At 42.0% G+C, this 17768-nt stretch overlaps 3 protein-coding genes across 10 annotated transcripts in view; all 3 read left to right on the top strand.

The window, feature by feature from the left end:
• Nucleotides 1-2404: 2404 nt before the first annotated feature.
• On the top strand, nt 2405-3844 carry spic (Spi-C transcription factor (Spi-1/PU.1 related)). Of its 2 annotated transcripts, none has more exons than XM_079184264.1 (5): nt 2405-2453; nt 2608-2695; nt 2931-3055; nt 3170-3272; nt 3359-3844. In XM_079184264.1, the coding sequence occupies exons 1-5, from the start codon at nt 2415-2417 to the stop codon at nt 3838-3840; spliced, it is 837 nt and encodes a 278-aa protein (XP_079040390.1). In that variant the 5' UTR covers nt 2405-2414; the 3' UTR covers nt 3841-3844. The 2 variants fall into 2 exon arrangements, with proteins under 2 accessions (XP_079040390.1, XP_079040389.1); XM_079184263.1 differs by having other exon boundaries at nt 3167-3272.
• Nucleotides 3845-5842: 1998 nt separating this feature from the next.
• spi2 (Spi-2 proto-oncogene) lies at nt 5843-6539 on the top strand. Its single transcript, XM_079183436.1, has 2 exons — nt 5843-5853; nt 6217-6539. The coding sequence occupies exon 2, from the start codon at nt 6270-6272 to the stop codon at nt 6504-6506; it is 237 nt and encodes a 78-aa protein (XP_079039562.1). The 5' UTR covers nt 5843-5853; nt 6217-6269; the 3' UTR covers nt 6507-6539.
• Nucleotides 6540-8631: 2092 nt separating this feature from the next.
• The window catches only part of mybpc1 (myosin binding protein C1), a 29554-nt gene continuing 20417 nt past the window's right edge, over nt 8632-17768 (top strand). For 2 of the 7 annotated variants that reach the window (XM_079183438.1, XM_079183439.1), the window contains exons 1-5: nt 8632-8899; nt 13024-13050; nt 14659-14730; nt 15926-16141; nt 17208-17255. In XM_079183438.1, coding sequence (XP_079039564.1) covers nt 8878-8899; nt 13024-13050; nt 14659-14730; nt 15926-16141; nt 17208-17255 — 385 coding nt within the window. In that variant the 5' untranslated portion in view covers nt 8632-8877. The remainder of the gene's footprint in view (nt 8900-13023; nt 13051-14658; nt 14731-15925; nt 16142-17207; nt 17256-17768) is intronic. The other 5 variants (XM_079183440.1, XM_079183441.1, XM_079183442.1 and 2 more) reach the window with 5 other exon arrangements.

Here is a 17768-nt window from a genome sequence, read left to right as displayed (position 1 = left end):
CTAATCAGCTGGTCGAGGCAGAGACAACTGGTTAACCGGTTCATCGTCCCCAGTGGTTTAAGTCCAGCAACTTTGGTGATCCCATAATTTGATAATAACGTATCAAGTCTAATCGTCAAAACTTTATTTATGATCAAATGCCTGCGAACCTGCAAACACCAGCATGTTAGGATTACCATTGAGGTGTTATGATTCCCACTGATGTCTTAGCAGGTATAGTTGTTTACCATGTGCACCATCATATTTTAGCTTGTTAGCATGCTAACATTAGCTAATTAGCAGTAAACACAAAGTATAGTTGAGACTGATGGGAATCTCATTAGCAGATATTTTGTCATAAATACAGTTTTGGACGATTCAAGACACTTTATTTACATCAAAGTTACTGCACTCCCTCCTCTGTGGACGATGAATGTTTGAGGAGACCTTCAAGCCATATTGACAAACCTGAAGCCATGTTGCTAAAAATGGGAGTAATAACTGATATAATATTATAACATCACTCATTACCTGTTACACATGAGTAGTGAATTATCTCTTTACAATTAACACAACACATAAAACAGTTGAAAGCTACTTCTTTAAGACCCCAAAGACCGGCCTAATGGAGCACGAAGGAGCCGACTCTGCATCCCACACGGTGCCAACACCAGCACACATCTGTCAGGCTTCAGCTGCAGCCCGACAGGTTGTGGTCTTTAATTTATAGAGTTGATTTGACAGAAGTTTCACCCTGAATGGAGGGAAAGACCGAGTGGGTGAGAGGACGAGGTTTGTGGTTCTTTGTTTTTTATCAGCGCGCTACACAGGCAGGAAACACACTCTCACATGCACACATGCATATTTGCATGCTTCCACAAACACACACACACACACACACACACACCCACACAATATGGTAATTTACTATCACAGGTTGTTTTTCTTGACTGATGGGAGCAAAACTGTTTTAGTGAGTAATATTACAACTAATGATGACACAAATCAGATATAACAATGTAAGTTCTGGCCTTTCCATAACCTGTGCATCTCCAATTCTTTGTTTCGTGTCCAGCTCGGCGTTCAGGCCTGACTGCTAACACACTTAACCGGGCTGAAAGGGGAACTTCAGGCGCAAGTCAGTTGATATTTAAAACTACACACCTGAGATAAATGCACTTCTCAAAAAGCCCTGTGTTTATTTGTATAAACACAGGGCTGGCGCCGTGGCAGGGGGTGAAAAGCACAGGCTGAGTTTAACAGTGATCACCACATAATTAACCATTAACGTTTACAATCATATTTATCTGATGCTGCGTTTATGGCGTTCGGGTCAATTGGAAATTCAAATGGTCATAGTTGTTTAGCCTTCAGCTCCACTGAGCTTTATACTGAGCTTCTCTCCAGGATTTGATGGTACTCTGTTGTAAAATGATTAGTAGGTGCAAAAAACTAAAATATAAACCTAAAACTGACCTAAACCTAAAAAGTCTGCAGCAGATGCATTTTGATTTTCACAGCAACTTTAAGGAGAGCACAATAAACTTCCCAGCAGTGATAAAAGAAATACTTGTTTAATGATGTCCCTTAAATTATCATGAGTGATAAAAAAAAAAGTGTAGTAAAGAAATAAAACAGTCAGAAGAGGAACAAAGTTTGTTGTCTTGATCTGAGAGCTTTGTGAGGGACGCAAATGGCTGTTAATTCAAACTACTGTACTTGTTTTTCATTAGTTTATCACTTTATGTGCAATGTTATGGCAGAATGGCAGTTTCAAATATTTTTTTAAAAATTAAATTATAATGAAAAATGTTTATACTATGGAATAATTTTTCCATTCAGCAAATATTAACATATTTTTATTGCACTGACCAGTGATAAATGTCCTTTGATTTATCAGTGGTTATCCATCCAGTTTGTGTTTCTTAACAGAGCCCCACCACCACAGGCTCACTCTTCATGCAAATATTCCTTCATTCACTTTATTAGCAGAAAACAAAGGACCACAGAGAAAACATTCCCGCAATTCTAAAGGCTCCAATTTTAATTAACAGAAAAACGTATTACTGAACAGCACGTATTATAGATGTGTATGTTAGATACATATCTCGCCCGGTATGCAAATTCTCAGGTCAGGCTGAGAATTGGTGGTATTCCTGGCCGAGTGGAGCAATAAAAGGAGTTTTTGTTGTTCGTAGATTGTGATCTCCACTATGAGAGACTGCGTGATGCTCAGATGTCTGTCTGATCTCAGCTTTTAAAAAAAGAAGAAGTGTACGGCTGCAGTACATCGTGACGTTAACACATTTCAATTGACCAGCCTCTCCACCTGTTTATGAACGGTGAACAGGTATTGGAGGTCTGCAACATATATATACCTGTCCACATACTGTACATCTGCAGTCGTGTATCAGTGTTCACCTATTAGGACAGAAATGGTATCAACAGAGGGCAACGCTCAGACATACAAGATGGTGAGTTGTAAAGATGCTGTACACATTTTCATTACAGTTGTTTGTAAGAATTAGTCTCGTGGAGTTTCATCATTTCGTGCTCTTAATTCTTGTAGAATTTAAAAGGAAAAAACAGATTTTTGTGGGTGAAATTAAGGTTTTCTATCTATTTTAGACCTCTTTGGACAACGACATCAACCAACACTTCCAGGATGCGATTGATGTGATTCAACAGCATTCAAGTAATTCATATTACGATTCAGGTACAGGAAAAAATCTCTAAATACAAAAATACTATTAATATATTAAATATTAAATTAATACCATAACTATCAAAGTTCTGCGATATGTATTTCATACTTATTCATCTTTCAATACTTTATTTTATGCTGGAAAATCTACAATCTTCCTCTCTAATTTAAAAAAAAAGACATTTCAATTTCTTTAATTAATTTACGTATATCTGGAGGGAATGAAAACTGACTTTGTTCATTTCAGAGTACACGTATTATGAAACTCTGGGTAGCCAGCAGCAATCGTCATTGCATTGTCAGATCTCCTGCTGCCTCGTCACACACCCGTCTGATGTGCCAGCTCCAGCATGTGACTGGAATGACACGGCTGTAAGTGGAGCCAAATAAATCTGCATTTGTGTATTTTGAAAATCATGGGAAAAGTTATAGAAAGAAGTTTTTATTTTTGTTGTAGATTTCATTAAATGTGTTGTCTTTCAGCAGCATTCTTGGCCTCAGGTCATCCCTGATGCCTCCTTGTGCCACTCTGTGCAAAATGAGTCACCTCATTTCTACTCAATCTTACCTCCACAGAGGAACAGCAAAGGTAATCACGTTATGGTTTTTAGTAGGAAACTTTAACTGGCAATTCTTTGTTTGTGACTAAAGCAAAGACCAAATCAATCTCCTCAGGTCGCAAGAAGCTCAGACTTTATGAGTACCTCCACGAGGCTCTGAACGACCCCAACATGGGCGACTCAATCCAGTGGACAGACAACGGCAGTGGCACCTTCCACTTCATCTCCAAGAACAAGGAGAAGCTGGCCGAGTGCTGGGGCCAACGCAAGGGCAACCGCAAGACCATGACCTATCAGAAGATGGCAAGAGCTCTGAGAAACTACAGCCGCACCGGTGAGATCATCAAGGTGCGCCGTAAACTCACTTACCAGTTCAACCCGGACATCCTGCACAGGCTCGGCTCTGCACATGTGTCCATGCCGCCGCACTGCCGCCCTGCACAAGAGGAGGACCACACCCGGCAGCAGAGCCCGGCTGAGCAGAGCTACTGCGGCTCTGCAGCGGCGGACTGGCACAGCTGGTACGGACACCACCAGCTGCAGGAAGACTATGACCTGGCCTCCAGCTTCACCTCACACAGCACACCCAAACTCTGAGCTGGAGGACGGTTTTAAACACAGAGGGGGGGGGGGGGGGGGGGGGGGGGGGATCCCTTAAATGTTTGAAAAGGTTTACAAGGACTTTGACTCTCAAACCTTCTGGGGCCACATTCAGTCCCTGCATGTTATCACAAGTGGGACTATTAATATCACTCTTTTCAGTTAAAGGTGTTTAAATTCACATGTATCCCTGTAAATTAATTGTAAATACTTTTAAACTACAAAATATGAATAAGAATATGCTAAGTTCATCATTGATGTTTCTATATCTAAATGACATAACTTATAACAATGACAAATTAGACATCTTTAATTGACAAAGTACAGTTACATTTGACATGCAGCTGACACATGATAACGTATATTGTGGACTTAGCTGGTTGACCTTTCCAGTCAGCACACCTATATTTAATAAAGCACTAATTAAGAGAAACATAAGCCACTTAAAAGGTAGGATCTTTGAGTCTGAAGAAATACATGTTATTGTACATAGAATTTAAAAGTTGTAGGTTTCAGGTGTCAAACAATGAGGACCATTTGCACGAAAATAAAATAAAAATCCTAACCATGTACCTTTTATTTGTTCTGTAAACACACTGTTTTGACTCTATGCTGTGTACAAGACAGTTGGAAAAATGCTTATAAAGATTATTTTACAACAATAATAACAATTTAAATATCCTAGTCTACAGCACCTGTTGTTACAACAAGCACCCAGTAATACGCATGATGTGATGACATGTAAATCTGAATAACTTTCTTGATAAAACATATGTTTTGTATACTTATATTTATTGTGTATTAAAAAAATGTTTTTCATTTCTTTGCTACATTTTTTTCGGAATTTGTTGGAGTCTGTTGAATACAATCAATAAATCGATCTGTGTACTCTCACTTGTGTTTGTTTTTCACTGACTTGATAACAACAGAGGCTCTTGTCTTTTGTCATGAGAAGAAAAAACGCTGGCATTATCACCATGTTGAAAGATTTGGCACTGTCTCCGTTGGTGTGAAATATTGCAACAAGCGCACTACAAAATCTGAAATTAAGACACATCCTGTGAGGAAAAATGTGGCAGCAAGTGTGTTTTTCCTGAAAAGAGAGTAGCGTGTACCTCCAGGCCAGGTCTTATCTGCTTCAGCGGGGAGGATGTGGTCAGTGCTGGGAGGCTTTGTTGATGGGTTGACTGGTGCTGGTGTCGGGGCTTTGCGGGATGGTGGTCATTGTTCCTGTGAGCCTTGGGTAGAAAACGTCTGGTGTAATTCAGAAAGCCCCGTCCTGTGGAGGGTATAAAAAAGAGTCCAGGCACTTGAGTGTCTCAAAGTCAGTTTTGTGAAATTCTCCCAAACTGCAAGGACTGTACTGCATCACATTCAGCCTCATCGGTCATGGTAAAGAGCGGACTTTGTTGCAAGGATGACATTAGAATTTACTCAAAAATATCTGCAGTATTCAAGGCTGATTTTGAAATGATTTATCTTGATCAGAATTCTTTCCAGGAGACTCAATCTGATTTGGAGGTGATCTTAGAGTTCCTAGAGGAGTACTACAGACAACACACTGGAGGAAATGGTAAGAGGAAAGAATGGGATATCAAACTATATTACTTAGAGGCGAATGTGTTCTCAGTCTCTCAGCATTTGTTTTGCTCTTTACAGTGGACAAGATGTACTGCACTGCAGTTGAGCCTGTAGATGAAAGAAGTGCACCTGTGGACGAAGGATCATGCGAGCAATGCTGGACGTGCAGTGAGCCAACTGTAGGCATTAAAATGTTTGTTTTCCCCACACAAGACACTTGTATACCACGTCTAGTAAAATGTGCACAAATAACCAAGCCTTTAAAACTGTTTCCTTCATCAAAGAACATCAAACCTGCACTTCAGCCTCTGCTGGCACACGATGCCCCACCAGCCGTCAGCCAGAACACAACAACAACATTGTCTGAGTGTGGGTCACTGCCAAACATTGTATCAACAAGACAACCAACCAAACACACAGCTGGGAGTGGTGAGTTCTCCTTTTTTTGGTCACTAGATACTGTTATTGCCCTTGTTGCTAGTAGCCTGGGGAAAACAATACCAAGAGAGCAAATAAGAGACTTTCCCTTTACCGTAAAGAAAACAATGGAGCTTGGCTTCGCTTGGCTTAAGAGCTTTTTTTACATATCTATCAGATAACCGCAGTGTTTACAGCTTAACCCTTTCCACTAAATGCCATCCAATCAGTGAAGCGATTTTCTGGGAATTGAATTTCAGGAAATGATTAACTGTAACCACCTTTAACTGTTTTGGAGAGGCCCAGCTGCTGTGATATTCCCTCTTTTCAATCCAGTCTTCAACATGCCACTTCCTGTTTGCTCAATGGTTGCAGGTGGAAAGGTGCGCCTCTTTCACTTTCTGTTTGAGGTGTTGGAGGACCCGAACATGGCCCACTGTGTGTCCTGGGTGCCGGCAGCCGCCGGCGTCTTCCGCTTTTCCTCCACGAACAAGGACCAGGTGGCGGCACTGTGGGGGCAGAGAAAGGGCAACAAGAGGCTCATGACCTACCAGAAGATGTCCCGCGCCCTCAGGAACTACGCCCGGTCTGGAGAGATCTTCAAGGTGAAGAAGAAGCTCACCTACCAGTTCAGCCGAGAGACTCTGATGCTACTGCAGAATTGAGAAGATTTGTAAAGTGGACTAGATTTTTTTTGTAGCTCATATCATGACATATTAAACTCTGAATGTGCTCTTCATTTTTTTTACTCTAAGAAACTTAACCATTCAACACTGTCTGTGACAAATTAACAAGTCGGTTTTCTTGAAGTTAGTACATTGAGTTTGTGGTGTAAATAATTAAAAACACTTTATACATCTTAAAGTGTTCATCATTTTGTTGTATTCTTTGAAATTATTTTAAGGACAATGAACGTTGCAGCAGATATAGCTAAGGGTTGACAGAGTAAAAGATAAGTAGTGGAGAATTAAAACACTGAGCTTTGAAATCAGACATGATAAACATCAATATTACAAATAGAGGAACAGTTATCATGAAAAATTCATCAGTAATTTCCCAACCAGACACGTTTTTTAAATGCGGGCCAACATAACCAGAAACCTTAAAGAAGATGTTTCCCATTGACTCTGAACATTTCTGCAATTACTAGAATACCATCTCTCCCATGAGACAAAATGAGTCATGGAAGCAGCCTCATGTGCCTCTTCACCTGTTGACAAGTGTGTTTTCCTTTTAGCTTTCACTGGCTGTTGGGAACCAGAGGGTGTCAGTGTCGTCCACCTCAAAGCCTCTCAGCCTCTTCTTTTTCCTTTCCCGGTGTGGGGTGACCTCATGGCTAAATCGCCCCTGTGATGTGAACCTTCGGTCATCCCGGGCAATACCCATTGGTTTTTTTGCTGTTTGTTGCGGACCCACATGACACTTCCCTAAGCCCAGTATTTACTGCTGGAGCCCACGGCGGGTTATAAATGGGCTAACTGAGCTATGGGTGTCTGTTACCAAGAAAGGCCACATACTTTGAACTGAATCATGAAACAGTCATTTAAGGACAGTTCTTAATTGAAAGCTTCCACATCACATGATATGTGTCGGCTTGCAGTATGGATAGAATGTTCAAGTGAAGCCAATTTGAGACAATAGAAGCTGCATTCCTACACGCATAGACGGTATCTATACCCCCTAAAATAGAGCTGTGCCCCGTCTTGACTGTCCTGTTGGGTTGTCTGAGGAATTAATTGTGCATGTTTTAAGTGCACTTCCATGTTGAGATCATTAACATGCTCAAGTGGTGATGATATTGTTAGATTCTCTGAAGGGGCTCGCAGCTTCTACATGTAGAGAAGCTTCAGCACCGGGCTTTTTGTGGCTCGTAAATCCATCCGTCAGCTTTCATTCTTGTTATTTAATCTTTGCGACCTTTCATCAGAGACCACACCTGATTCATCACGTGTGCTTGACGTGCTAAAAAGATTAATTAGGACCAAAGCAGACACATCAGTGACATAATTCACAATGAAAATCTCTTTTCATGTCAGATACACATGTCAAATGTCAAGGCGGTCTAAGAATAGCACATATTACCACCGCCCATGGCATCTCCCTAGTATGTATTTGCCAGTTCGGAAAGCCTGCTGTTCTTACGCCTGGATTAAACTGATACCAGCAGCATCAAGTCGCTGCATGCCATCTCAAACTTTTCTTTTGTAATATAGCCACAGATTCTCTGAATATGTTGCATATCATCTGGGATTGATGGAGTATTACATCGGCCTCGGACCCACATATGACAATGACAACACCTCTCTCTTTTTATATCCCACCTCCTGATTTCACAGTCTCCTCCCCCTTCCCCTACTGCTATCGTGCATTAAGGATACTCACCTCTGATGCCCCGATGACAGCACTCACCCTGATCCTGCAGTGAAAATATGGAAGTAATAATAACACATCTAGTCTTAAATTAATACTTTGAGTGGAGACACCCAACTCTCAAAAAGTCAAACCTTTTGTAATTTCACAAGAATAACCAGTCATGAAAATCTGTGCTCTGCAGAACTCTTAATATTTGAGCATAAAATCGCATTGCTTCACCTACGAAACTAATATATTGAACTTTAATCCAATAAACTTGTACAATGTAAAATGCATAATTTGGATAAACTCCACATTTACTTCTTCTCATCTAAAAAGCTGGCACAGCAGGGTTGGGGACATTGATGCAGCGACCAACAGAGAGGAGGAGCATGCCGTCTCTCTATATAAGGCCTGAAAGCCTGTCCCTCCTGGATCTGGCACTGGTCCTCCTCTCCTCCCCCACTGAGATTTCCCAGTGCACTCCTCATCTCCCATCATTCTGGTCCGAGGACTTCCAGAGCTTTCTTCTTCTTCTACCGTCATCTCTCTCCCTCCTGGACGAGAGGGCTACCGCGTCTTACCTGGCCTCCTGTAGAGTCGCATTACTCTGAAGGCACTAACCAACCTACCTGCACCTTTTGACTCCTTCAAGCTTTTTATTTTCTTGGGACGCGGCTCAAGATGCCAGAGCCCACAAAGAAAGGTAGGAGTTGTTGCCTCCAGCATGTGACAGCCAAAATCCATAATAAGCCCACTGCAGGTTTTAATGAATGTGACAGCAAAAATAAATTTAAAGTATTTTTTATTAAAGTTATTTTTTTACGATTGGCTTGCTGTATTTATATCTATTGTCATTGTTTGAGGGAAGTTAGGCGATTCCATCACTTTATGGCTCACCTGCCAGCTCGTTCATAGGAATCCTCAAAGTGACTTTCACGGTGGTATTGTATTACCAATGCATGCGTGTTTCTACCGTCCCGGGGAACACGAGAATATTTGAGGTTTATGTGCAGATACTGTTGTCGCCTGGGGTGGGCATAGTTGATTGCTGTGTGTGATCCAGCTGGAGAAAGACACGATGATGAAGCGCAGCGTAGGAATGTCAATGAGCGCCAAGCCTGACGCAAGCAAAGACCTGTGAGGGATGATGTAACTGGAGCGAGGGCCTGGCTGTATGAGGATAAATAATAACCTAATTGTGTTTGTCTTTGTGATGATCGATGGGAGCCGACCCGTCAGACCTGCCCGGTATTCGACTCCTTATTCAACCACACATAGCATCTTAACCTGTGCCCTCGTCTCCACACCACAACGTCACTCATCTGTACCATCATGTCCATCAACATTCCCTTTGAATCCCCTCTTGTCCGTCATTAGGATATGGTATTACCCCCACCCTCACCATTAGCCCAGCTCTTTTGGGGGTCCGCCGTCGACCCAGACATGCCCATGTAGAGGGAATGGGACATTTTGTTTGGATCTTTGGAAGCCTTCCTGATGAGAGACGATACAAGTTTTTAATAAATGTGATCTGTCTGAGGTTGTCCCTGACACCTCCGGCATGATTTGCACATAGACACTAAGTCCTGAAAAAGGGATTCTTCCTCTGTTGCTCTTTCTGAAGTTTCTACCTTTTTTTTTTACCATGTTTAAGTTTTTCTTTATCAGAACCAACAGTCTATGGATAGAGGGTGGCACATTCAGTATATATTATAAACCCCTTTAAGGAAAATCTGGGATTTTGTGCTATATGAATTAAATTGGCTTGAACATTCTGCCTTTTGGACAGTGGGCTGCAGTGGGCTGCTTTCAAGATTGGGTTCAAGGCCGCTCTTTTACTTTCATTGACACATTTAGGGAGATCACAACTTTTAACAGCCAGCTCCAAGCTCCAGAATCCCGTTTCTCACATTCAAATCTTATCCCAATCTCTTGGTGGGGCAAGAAAGAGTAGACGTTCCCCAAAGCCAGAGGAAACCAAGACCCTGAAATGGTGTGAAGCTCAGCTTCATCTAGATGCTCCATTGCATTGTGGACAGTTGCCCTTACAGTGTTCTTCCACAGCCATAAACATCCTTGATCCCCTCAGAGACAAAGCTGAGGGGAAATAGAGGCAACAGATTCCAGTCGGCCACAAACACTACCCATAAATAGCTGCATAGCCAAGAGCAGCAGATAAATGAGAGTAGAAAAGTATTGTTCTCTAAATGAGTCTGAACAGCTGAAGAGGAGAAGGCCAGCGCTGTTGTTTTAGACACCCCACTCTCAAGCCTTTAAAAAGTCCAAACCAGAGATGACGGACTGGCTGAGTCGCCCGCAGATCTCTTGGGACCTGGATTCTTGTCCCTGGAATAGTTCAGAATGAGCGCACTTTTAATCCCCATCCCTTGTTCCCTGCCATCTCCCTTTTACAGCCACCAAACCCCTCCTCTCCTCTTCCTGTGCCACACACCAAAACAGACTCCCCGCTGCCCTCAGTTCAGGTGGGATCGCTCAAAGGTCAGACACCTCCCCAATAAACCTCTGACCCTGTGCCCAGAGGCCTCACAGCGCTGTCCTCGGCTGCCACTCAGTTTAGGGTTTCAGTCGTGAACAAGCCCTTGTCTTCGCCCCATGATATCTACTGTCCCTGAAGTTCATCACTCTCCCTGGGCTCTGTCTTCTGACAACGTGCTTTGTGTTACCGAATACCACCTCATAAATCAAACCCTTGGAGATGCAGGGGGAAAAGCCTGTCAACAGCTAATTGAACAGTGCTCATCTCTCCTCAGACTCTTAAAGTCTCATGGAAGCTCCTCTTGTCTTACCAGAGTTAAAATAAACCTTACAACCACAGCAAGGGTAAACAGTATAATGTCAGTGTATTAAATCAATACAGGTCATTATTTGGAAGAATGAAGCTGCTGACAGTTTGGCTCACATCAGAGTCTGTATGAGCCCTTCTGTCTGCACGCCAGCAGGGGCAACAGCTGAAAATACCTACAGCCCTGTCAGCTGCACTGGGAGTCCTCAGAGGTGAAACAAAACCTTTCTCCACTCTCATTAGGAATGCTCAGAGGGAATCGTTACAATTGGAGGGATATCAGAAGCTAAGAAGCGATGGGAAGGAAAATAGCTGTTAAAAATGGTGCATAGTCAGTGGACATACATGGTCCTAGGGTTGCAGTATTCATAGACCGGGTGCAAACAGCTGCAAGTGAGAAACTGAGACTGTCTATGAAGGATTCTCTAAAGTTTAAGATTCTCAAAGAAGATATTAAAGAGTGTTTTGGATGGGTAATGTAAAAGGCTGGTATTGTTCACAGCTTTTTGGGGAGTAAAATGGGTTTGATTATGGAAATTTCATTCCTCTCTATTTTTTGAATATGTGTCTTAAGATCTCTACGGCTGCAAATACAAAAATAAATTACCAAACGCTGGCTTGAATACCGCTCATACAGCTTTTCACTGACACCATGAACTATTTGCGCTCCATAGCAAAATATTCATATACCCTTTAACTAAAGAAAGACAAGGTTTAAAAACTGACACTGAGTAAGGGTCTTTTTAACCCATTTTTGTTTTAATATTAAAGGGATACTAAATCCCTATTTAATGAACTGTACCTGTGTATTTGTGTACATGTTAGCCATCCTCGTTCAGTACCTTATGTTATCTGCAAATACTGTATATATTCTTATAAAAAAATAAAAGTATAAAGAAGAAGGCATAGGCATACGTAGGCATGTGACGGCAACAAAGCCGTTGTCACTCTAAATATGTATGTGTAAACTTTGCCACTGCATTGTCTTAGCACAGGTAGTATTGGCAAAGTAATTTGTTATTAGGTCTCGGGGATTTAATTACCACTAAGCCCACAACAGGCTACAACATAAACAATAAAAGGATGGAGGCCTCACTTTAAGTACAGTAAGCCTGAGTAGTTGCTACACCTGTTCCCGTCGTCCACTCGACTGCGTGTTGGTCCAGTCTCTGAGGTCCTTCTCTCGTTTAGATAAACGTGCACTGAGCTCATTTAGGTTAGGTTTTGATTTATAGTTCGGTGTTGGAATTTACCTGAAGACTAAACGCATTTGGCGTACATGAGCAGGCCGTATTGTGCTTTAATCATACAGAGTAACTGTGTAAGTCCTTTATTAATGAGGTTTGCCATGCCAAGTCCCTGCGTTTGTACGTCTTCATATTCCCAGAGTTTCTTTTTTGACCATCCAATAATGACGCAAATGGGTTTACACAGCAAGTTACTTGAAAGCCTGGCGTGTCTCATACAGACGCTACAGGGTGCCTCGTGCGTCGACATCAGACGCCGAGGGGCGTGACAAAGCATCGGTATTTGACGCCATGTGAATGAGAACAAGCTGGTGCTAGAGAGTCTCTGATGGGTCTGTGCTCCACTAACCCACTCATGACAAAGAGACGTTCATTTTAACCCCCGTCATTGCATGCCAAGGCAGGTATGGATGCTTTGTTCTGTTGAGGCCTCGCATTGAGTCCTGTTGCAGGTTTTGAATGTCGTATTCAAACATGTTTCTGTCGCTACCGCCCCACCACCACCATTAGTTTCATAAGTCTAGACAAGGCAGAGGGCAAACAAATGGTGTGTCATGTGGGCCTCTTTCATAATCAGTTAAGACAACATAGTGTCTAAGCACAAGGAGCTAGTCATCCGGGAGGAGGAGGATTCGGCTTGGTAGTGAATGGATATCAATAAAATCAGTCAATGTGCACAAACGGAAAGACATTCTTGAGTGATTAGGACATGCAGCGAGACATCTCGTTATCATGTTTGATACTGATGTGTTTCGTTTTTCTTTCTTTTTCTTTTAGATGAGATGCCAAATGGCCAGCCAGAAGGTGAGTGGACAGCGATAGACATCTAATCTCCCCCTGTCACCTCACAGTGTAGCAGATTGTAGCTGCACAAAGTACAGCGTGCACAACAACAGACATATAGTCATCAAAAGAAGGGTAGTTGCACAGGTGAAAGAAGGACAAAGTGAAGGATCCCAAAAGAATACCTCTGTGTACACGTCAAACACCAACCTTTGTCCTCACCAAGATGTTCCGGCCCACACACGCGTAACATAATATTCGAAGCTCTGAAATTGGCTTGAATGTGCAAACACAGTCACATAGGAGTGTAAATGTGCAGCCAATAGTCGGCAATATAGACGTGCTGCTGTGCTCCAGAGCGATCTGTGGCGACGACCAAGCTGTCAGTATCTGACATTCCTCTCGCCAGCCTGCTGATCCCTCTCTGTTGATTCAGCTGCCGCTCCCGCCGCCCCATGTGAGCAAGGTGCCGGCATGCAACTGGCTTTCTGCCACCGCTGAGGTTTGACCTTGGAGCTGCAGCATCTTCAGGCTCCAACACAGTCGGGAGGGGTGGAGAGCTCAGTGTACATAGAAATGTTCCTGGGTTAATTCAGGATTTGTCAGATAATAATTTCTCAGAGTTATTTAAGATTGTCAGTCAGATCTTAGTGGGCACTGGCTCATGATTTCCAGTGTCATATTTGGCAAGTAACTTAAATTGTTTTATCAATTGCTCAATTAATTACATATTAACTCATTTATCAACATCTAAAGTATTGAGTTAAACAACTCATTATATCCCCTTCGTTACTCAGTCAACAAAAAAATATATAGGTGAATCCTGAATGAAGGCAAACCTGCGGCTAATGCTAGCAAGCCAGCTAAAAAGACATCAAGCTAACATGTCCACGATCAGATCAAACTGATTATATCCCTCGATCAAACTCCTGTCAAGGAGAACAAGCTGACCCAAGCGTTACTGGGATTAGTAACTGTGACGTCATCCCTTACGCTACATGTTACTGAAGAAATCACACGGCTGTAACACTGAGTTCAACAATATATTATTGCCAAACACTTGAACATATAAATGTAGGGTTTATGTGCATTTCATGATCCAATGATGCCTTTTTCAGTGCCAATACATGCCGGCCTTATCTCAAATAGATTATGAAAACAGTTGTAAAATGCATATAAATACTGCCTGATGATGCATGACACTTCCAGAGGGTGTTGTGGTGATGCTACAACACTCACTGCCTACACCATAAGGCCACTGAAGCAAAACCACCACAACACCTCGATGGAGGTGGATGATTCTGCCTAAGTACTATTTTAACGTTTTTTTATGTTTTTTAATGTGAACCTCATTGACATTTGTATAATCCTAATCCTGACACATTAACAGCACATTTTCTTATATTTATAAACAGGATTTCTTTTTTGGTGTTGTTTTACATGTGAGAATGGTGAAACAAATGGTGATTTATTGCGATAATGTGTGAACAACTCCATGCAGGCGGGTTGTGTGTTTTTATGTGTGATTGTTTTGGTGTGTATGACTGAGAGAGGCATTGCAGATGCTGAAGCTTTTGTGCTTGTAAAAAGCAGCTGTTCCATCCACCAATATATTTGTCACATGCTCAGAAAGTGTTGCCCCAGACAGTAACGGTGCCCTGCCCGTACCGGAGATTTCCCTGGAGATTTCTCCACCCCCAGGTGGGTAAACCCTGACGCCCCCTTCACTTCCCCCCCAGAGTTCTTTTGCACATCACTTTCACATCACGTGTTTTGTTTGGTGTGTGCGATCACGTTTTTATTTTCTCATAAAATTCACTCTGAGAGGCCTGAAACTGCACATTTCTTGCGTGGGTAGGATTGCGCAACACACTGTATGTTTACACAATACGTTAATTAGTTTAGCTTAGCTGTAAGAGCACAACCGCACTCGCTGTGCACATATCCACGTGCATGCACTGCTCTACCTGCATTTCCCTTGACGCTTGGTGCTGACAGTATCTCGTGCTGTGGCTGTCTTTGTGTTGGTGCAACTGTGTGAAATACTGAGTCATCAACAAAGGAGGGAGAGAGGGATTGGGGAAATTGGGTTTTACTGACTGGTGACTCGAGTCAAAGGCCAGCTTACGACATAATACAAGCAATCAGATCATACTGTATGAGTCAGTAAATCACTCCTTCCTTGATCACTTCACCGTGTAAGATAAGCAATGACCAGATAGTTGCTCCACTGGTGCAACTGATTATAATATGAGACACGATGGCCATATATTTGTGCTCTATATATTGTACTATATGTACTCTATTGATATACAATATGAATTGATTTAGTTGAATTTGAATGAGCGATTTGGGTTCTTTTCGCCATATTAGCAGCATGGCTCTATGGGAGGCAATGTCAGTCCACCATTTTGGTCCAGACTGAAATATCTCAACAACTATTGGATGGATTTCCATGAAATTGTTGAAAATTCATTGTGCAAAGAGAATGAATCCTGCTGACTGGAGATCATCTGATCTTTCGCTTTTTGTTTATGACCATTAATACCAATGGTTTTCCCATCAGCTGTACGTTGGTGTTAATTAGCAAACAGCAACATGCTAACATGCAAAATTAAGAAGGTGCACATGCAAAACATACCAGTTGAACGTCAGCATGTTAGCATTCTGGCGTTAGCATTTAGCTCAAGGAACAGCTGTGTGTCTAAACTTCACAGAGCCACCAGCATGGTTGTAAAATCTACCTTCATTTGTCAAATGTCACCAATTAAGATTGTGGCTATCTGGTCATTAGCTATTTATACACACCTTGTTTGAGCAAGCATTATTTTGCAAGGCTACCGGTGGTTGTGCCAGATGCTTGCTGCTCCAGCTTAGCGCTTTGTCTGCTGTACAGAAGCAGTAGCAGAGGGGAAAGAGCCAGTAGAGACTGATGGGAAGAAACCAGAGGCCACAGAGCCTGAGCCTTTACAGGCTGTGGTGGCTCAGGAGCCGAGCCCCACCGAGAATGGCTCAAACCAACCACAGCCTGGTGGGGTTGGGGTAAAAGAGCAAACAGAGTCCGGTAACTCTGCTGTAAAAGAAGAGGGCCCTTGCCCCCCCCCACCAACTGGTAAGTACGACTTTTAAAGTTGAATGATTCCCATTTCTCTCTCCAATGCATGGTCAACCCTCTAGCTCTTTCACTTAAAAGGCAAACAAGTCCTGAAAGTCCTACTAGTCGTTTCAGTTGCACACTACATGGCTCAGCAGCATGGCAAAGTGATCTAAAACCTAGATTTAGTCTCAGTTGAAAGGTAATAGATTACCTTCACTTCCCAGAAAGCATTGGACTTCACTTGATTGGATCAACTGATAATTTGCTTTTAAAACAGTGCTCTAATTCCTACATGGCTTTAAATGCATGCAGACATCAAATAAATAAAAAAAGATATATACTTGCACCTCGGTGCAGAGTTTTCAGATGTCTAAAGTAATCAGAACTAATGTATACTAATAAATACGGACTAGATTAAACACCTAAAATGGCAAACTGAAGGTGATACAAATTGTGTACAAGGTGAGTCATGAAACTCTTTCTTCTATAATCCAGAAACACGTATAGACAAACACACACACGTTAAATATAGTGTTCAATACCAACCAGCCGGCTGTTTTTTGATTATGTATCTACAGGTAAGTTGGAATTAATTGATTTTGAGAAGGAGAATACAGCTCAGGTGAAAAGACTGAGATCATTTGAAGTTACACAGAATGTATTGCTTTTGTTGGCTTGGTCTTGAGCACCTTTTTTTATTTTTATTTTTGCAAATACAGGTTGCATCTGCTGCTTTAAAGGTTGATGTGTTTATGATATACCTGTGTGTGTTTGTTGCGCTCCACGGTGAAAGAGAGCTTGTGCTTTTGTTTCGGCGGCTTGAGAAGCTGGTAATAAGCATTCATGATCGCACACTGTTTCATCTGTGAGAGCTACAGCAGTTAGGGTCAAACCATCAGTTGATATTTTGGTCTCATTCTTCCTGTCCAAGAGCTGCATGTCATGCTCCATTCAGAGTCTTGTCTCGTATGTGATCAATGGCCTTGTTGGCCTGTCAGTCTTGTGTCTTTGTGGCCTGCCAGTGAGGGTTATGGAGCTTTTTGATAGGTGGGTCTTTTTGTCAATGACACCTTTATTGCAGATGATGATGCTGCTGCAGCCACTACCCCAACAGCAACACCCCAAGCAGGTTGGTACCCTTAGCAGCCCTTACTACTTCCTACTTTATTCCTCCTCACCTCATCCTTTGAAGACAGTTGCAATCACCTTAAGTCAGACTCAGATCAACTCCTATCACCTCACAAGTACTTTTTGGGGAAAAGCACTGTAGTGCTCTCGTTGAGTCATAGGTTAGTTTGTTTGTTGGGCCACTATATTGTGACGATCTAAAAATAGCAAAATGAAGTGTCAAATTCATCCAACAATTTGTTTTCTGGTGAGTGATGTGCCTTTCTGCTTTGCAGGTTAGTGTTTTAATCTTAAATTACAAAAAGACATTGGCTCAAATCTATGCAACTCCGCAATTCAAACGGTAGACATATTTACAAATTTTCATGTCAAATCTGTAAATATTCCGATGTATGTTCATGCACTGACATACATTTAGTAAATGTGTGATTTTTACATGCAAAATAATCCAACAAGCATATCAACCTTTATTTACTCATCTGAAAATAAAGGTATGGATGTGAAAATGATATTT

Source organism: Pholis gunnellus (assembly GCF_910591455.1).
Source record: "Pholis gunnellus genome assembly, chromosome: 22".
Lineage (NCBI taxonomy): Eukaryota > Metazoa > Chordata > Actinopteri > Perciformes > Pholidae > Pholis > Pholis gunnellus.
Note: the sequence above shows the minus strand (reverse complement) of the source record. Positions and strands in the feature narration are given on the sequence as shown.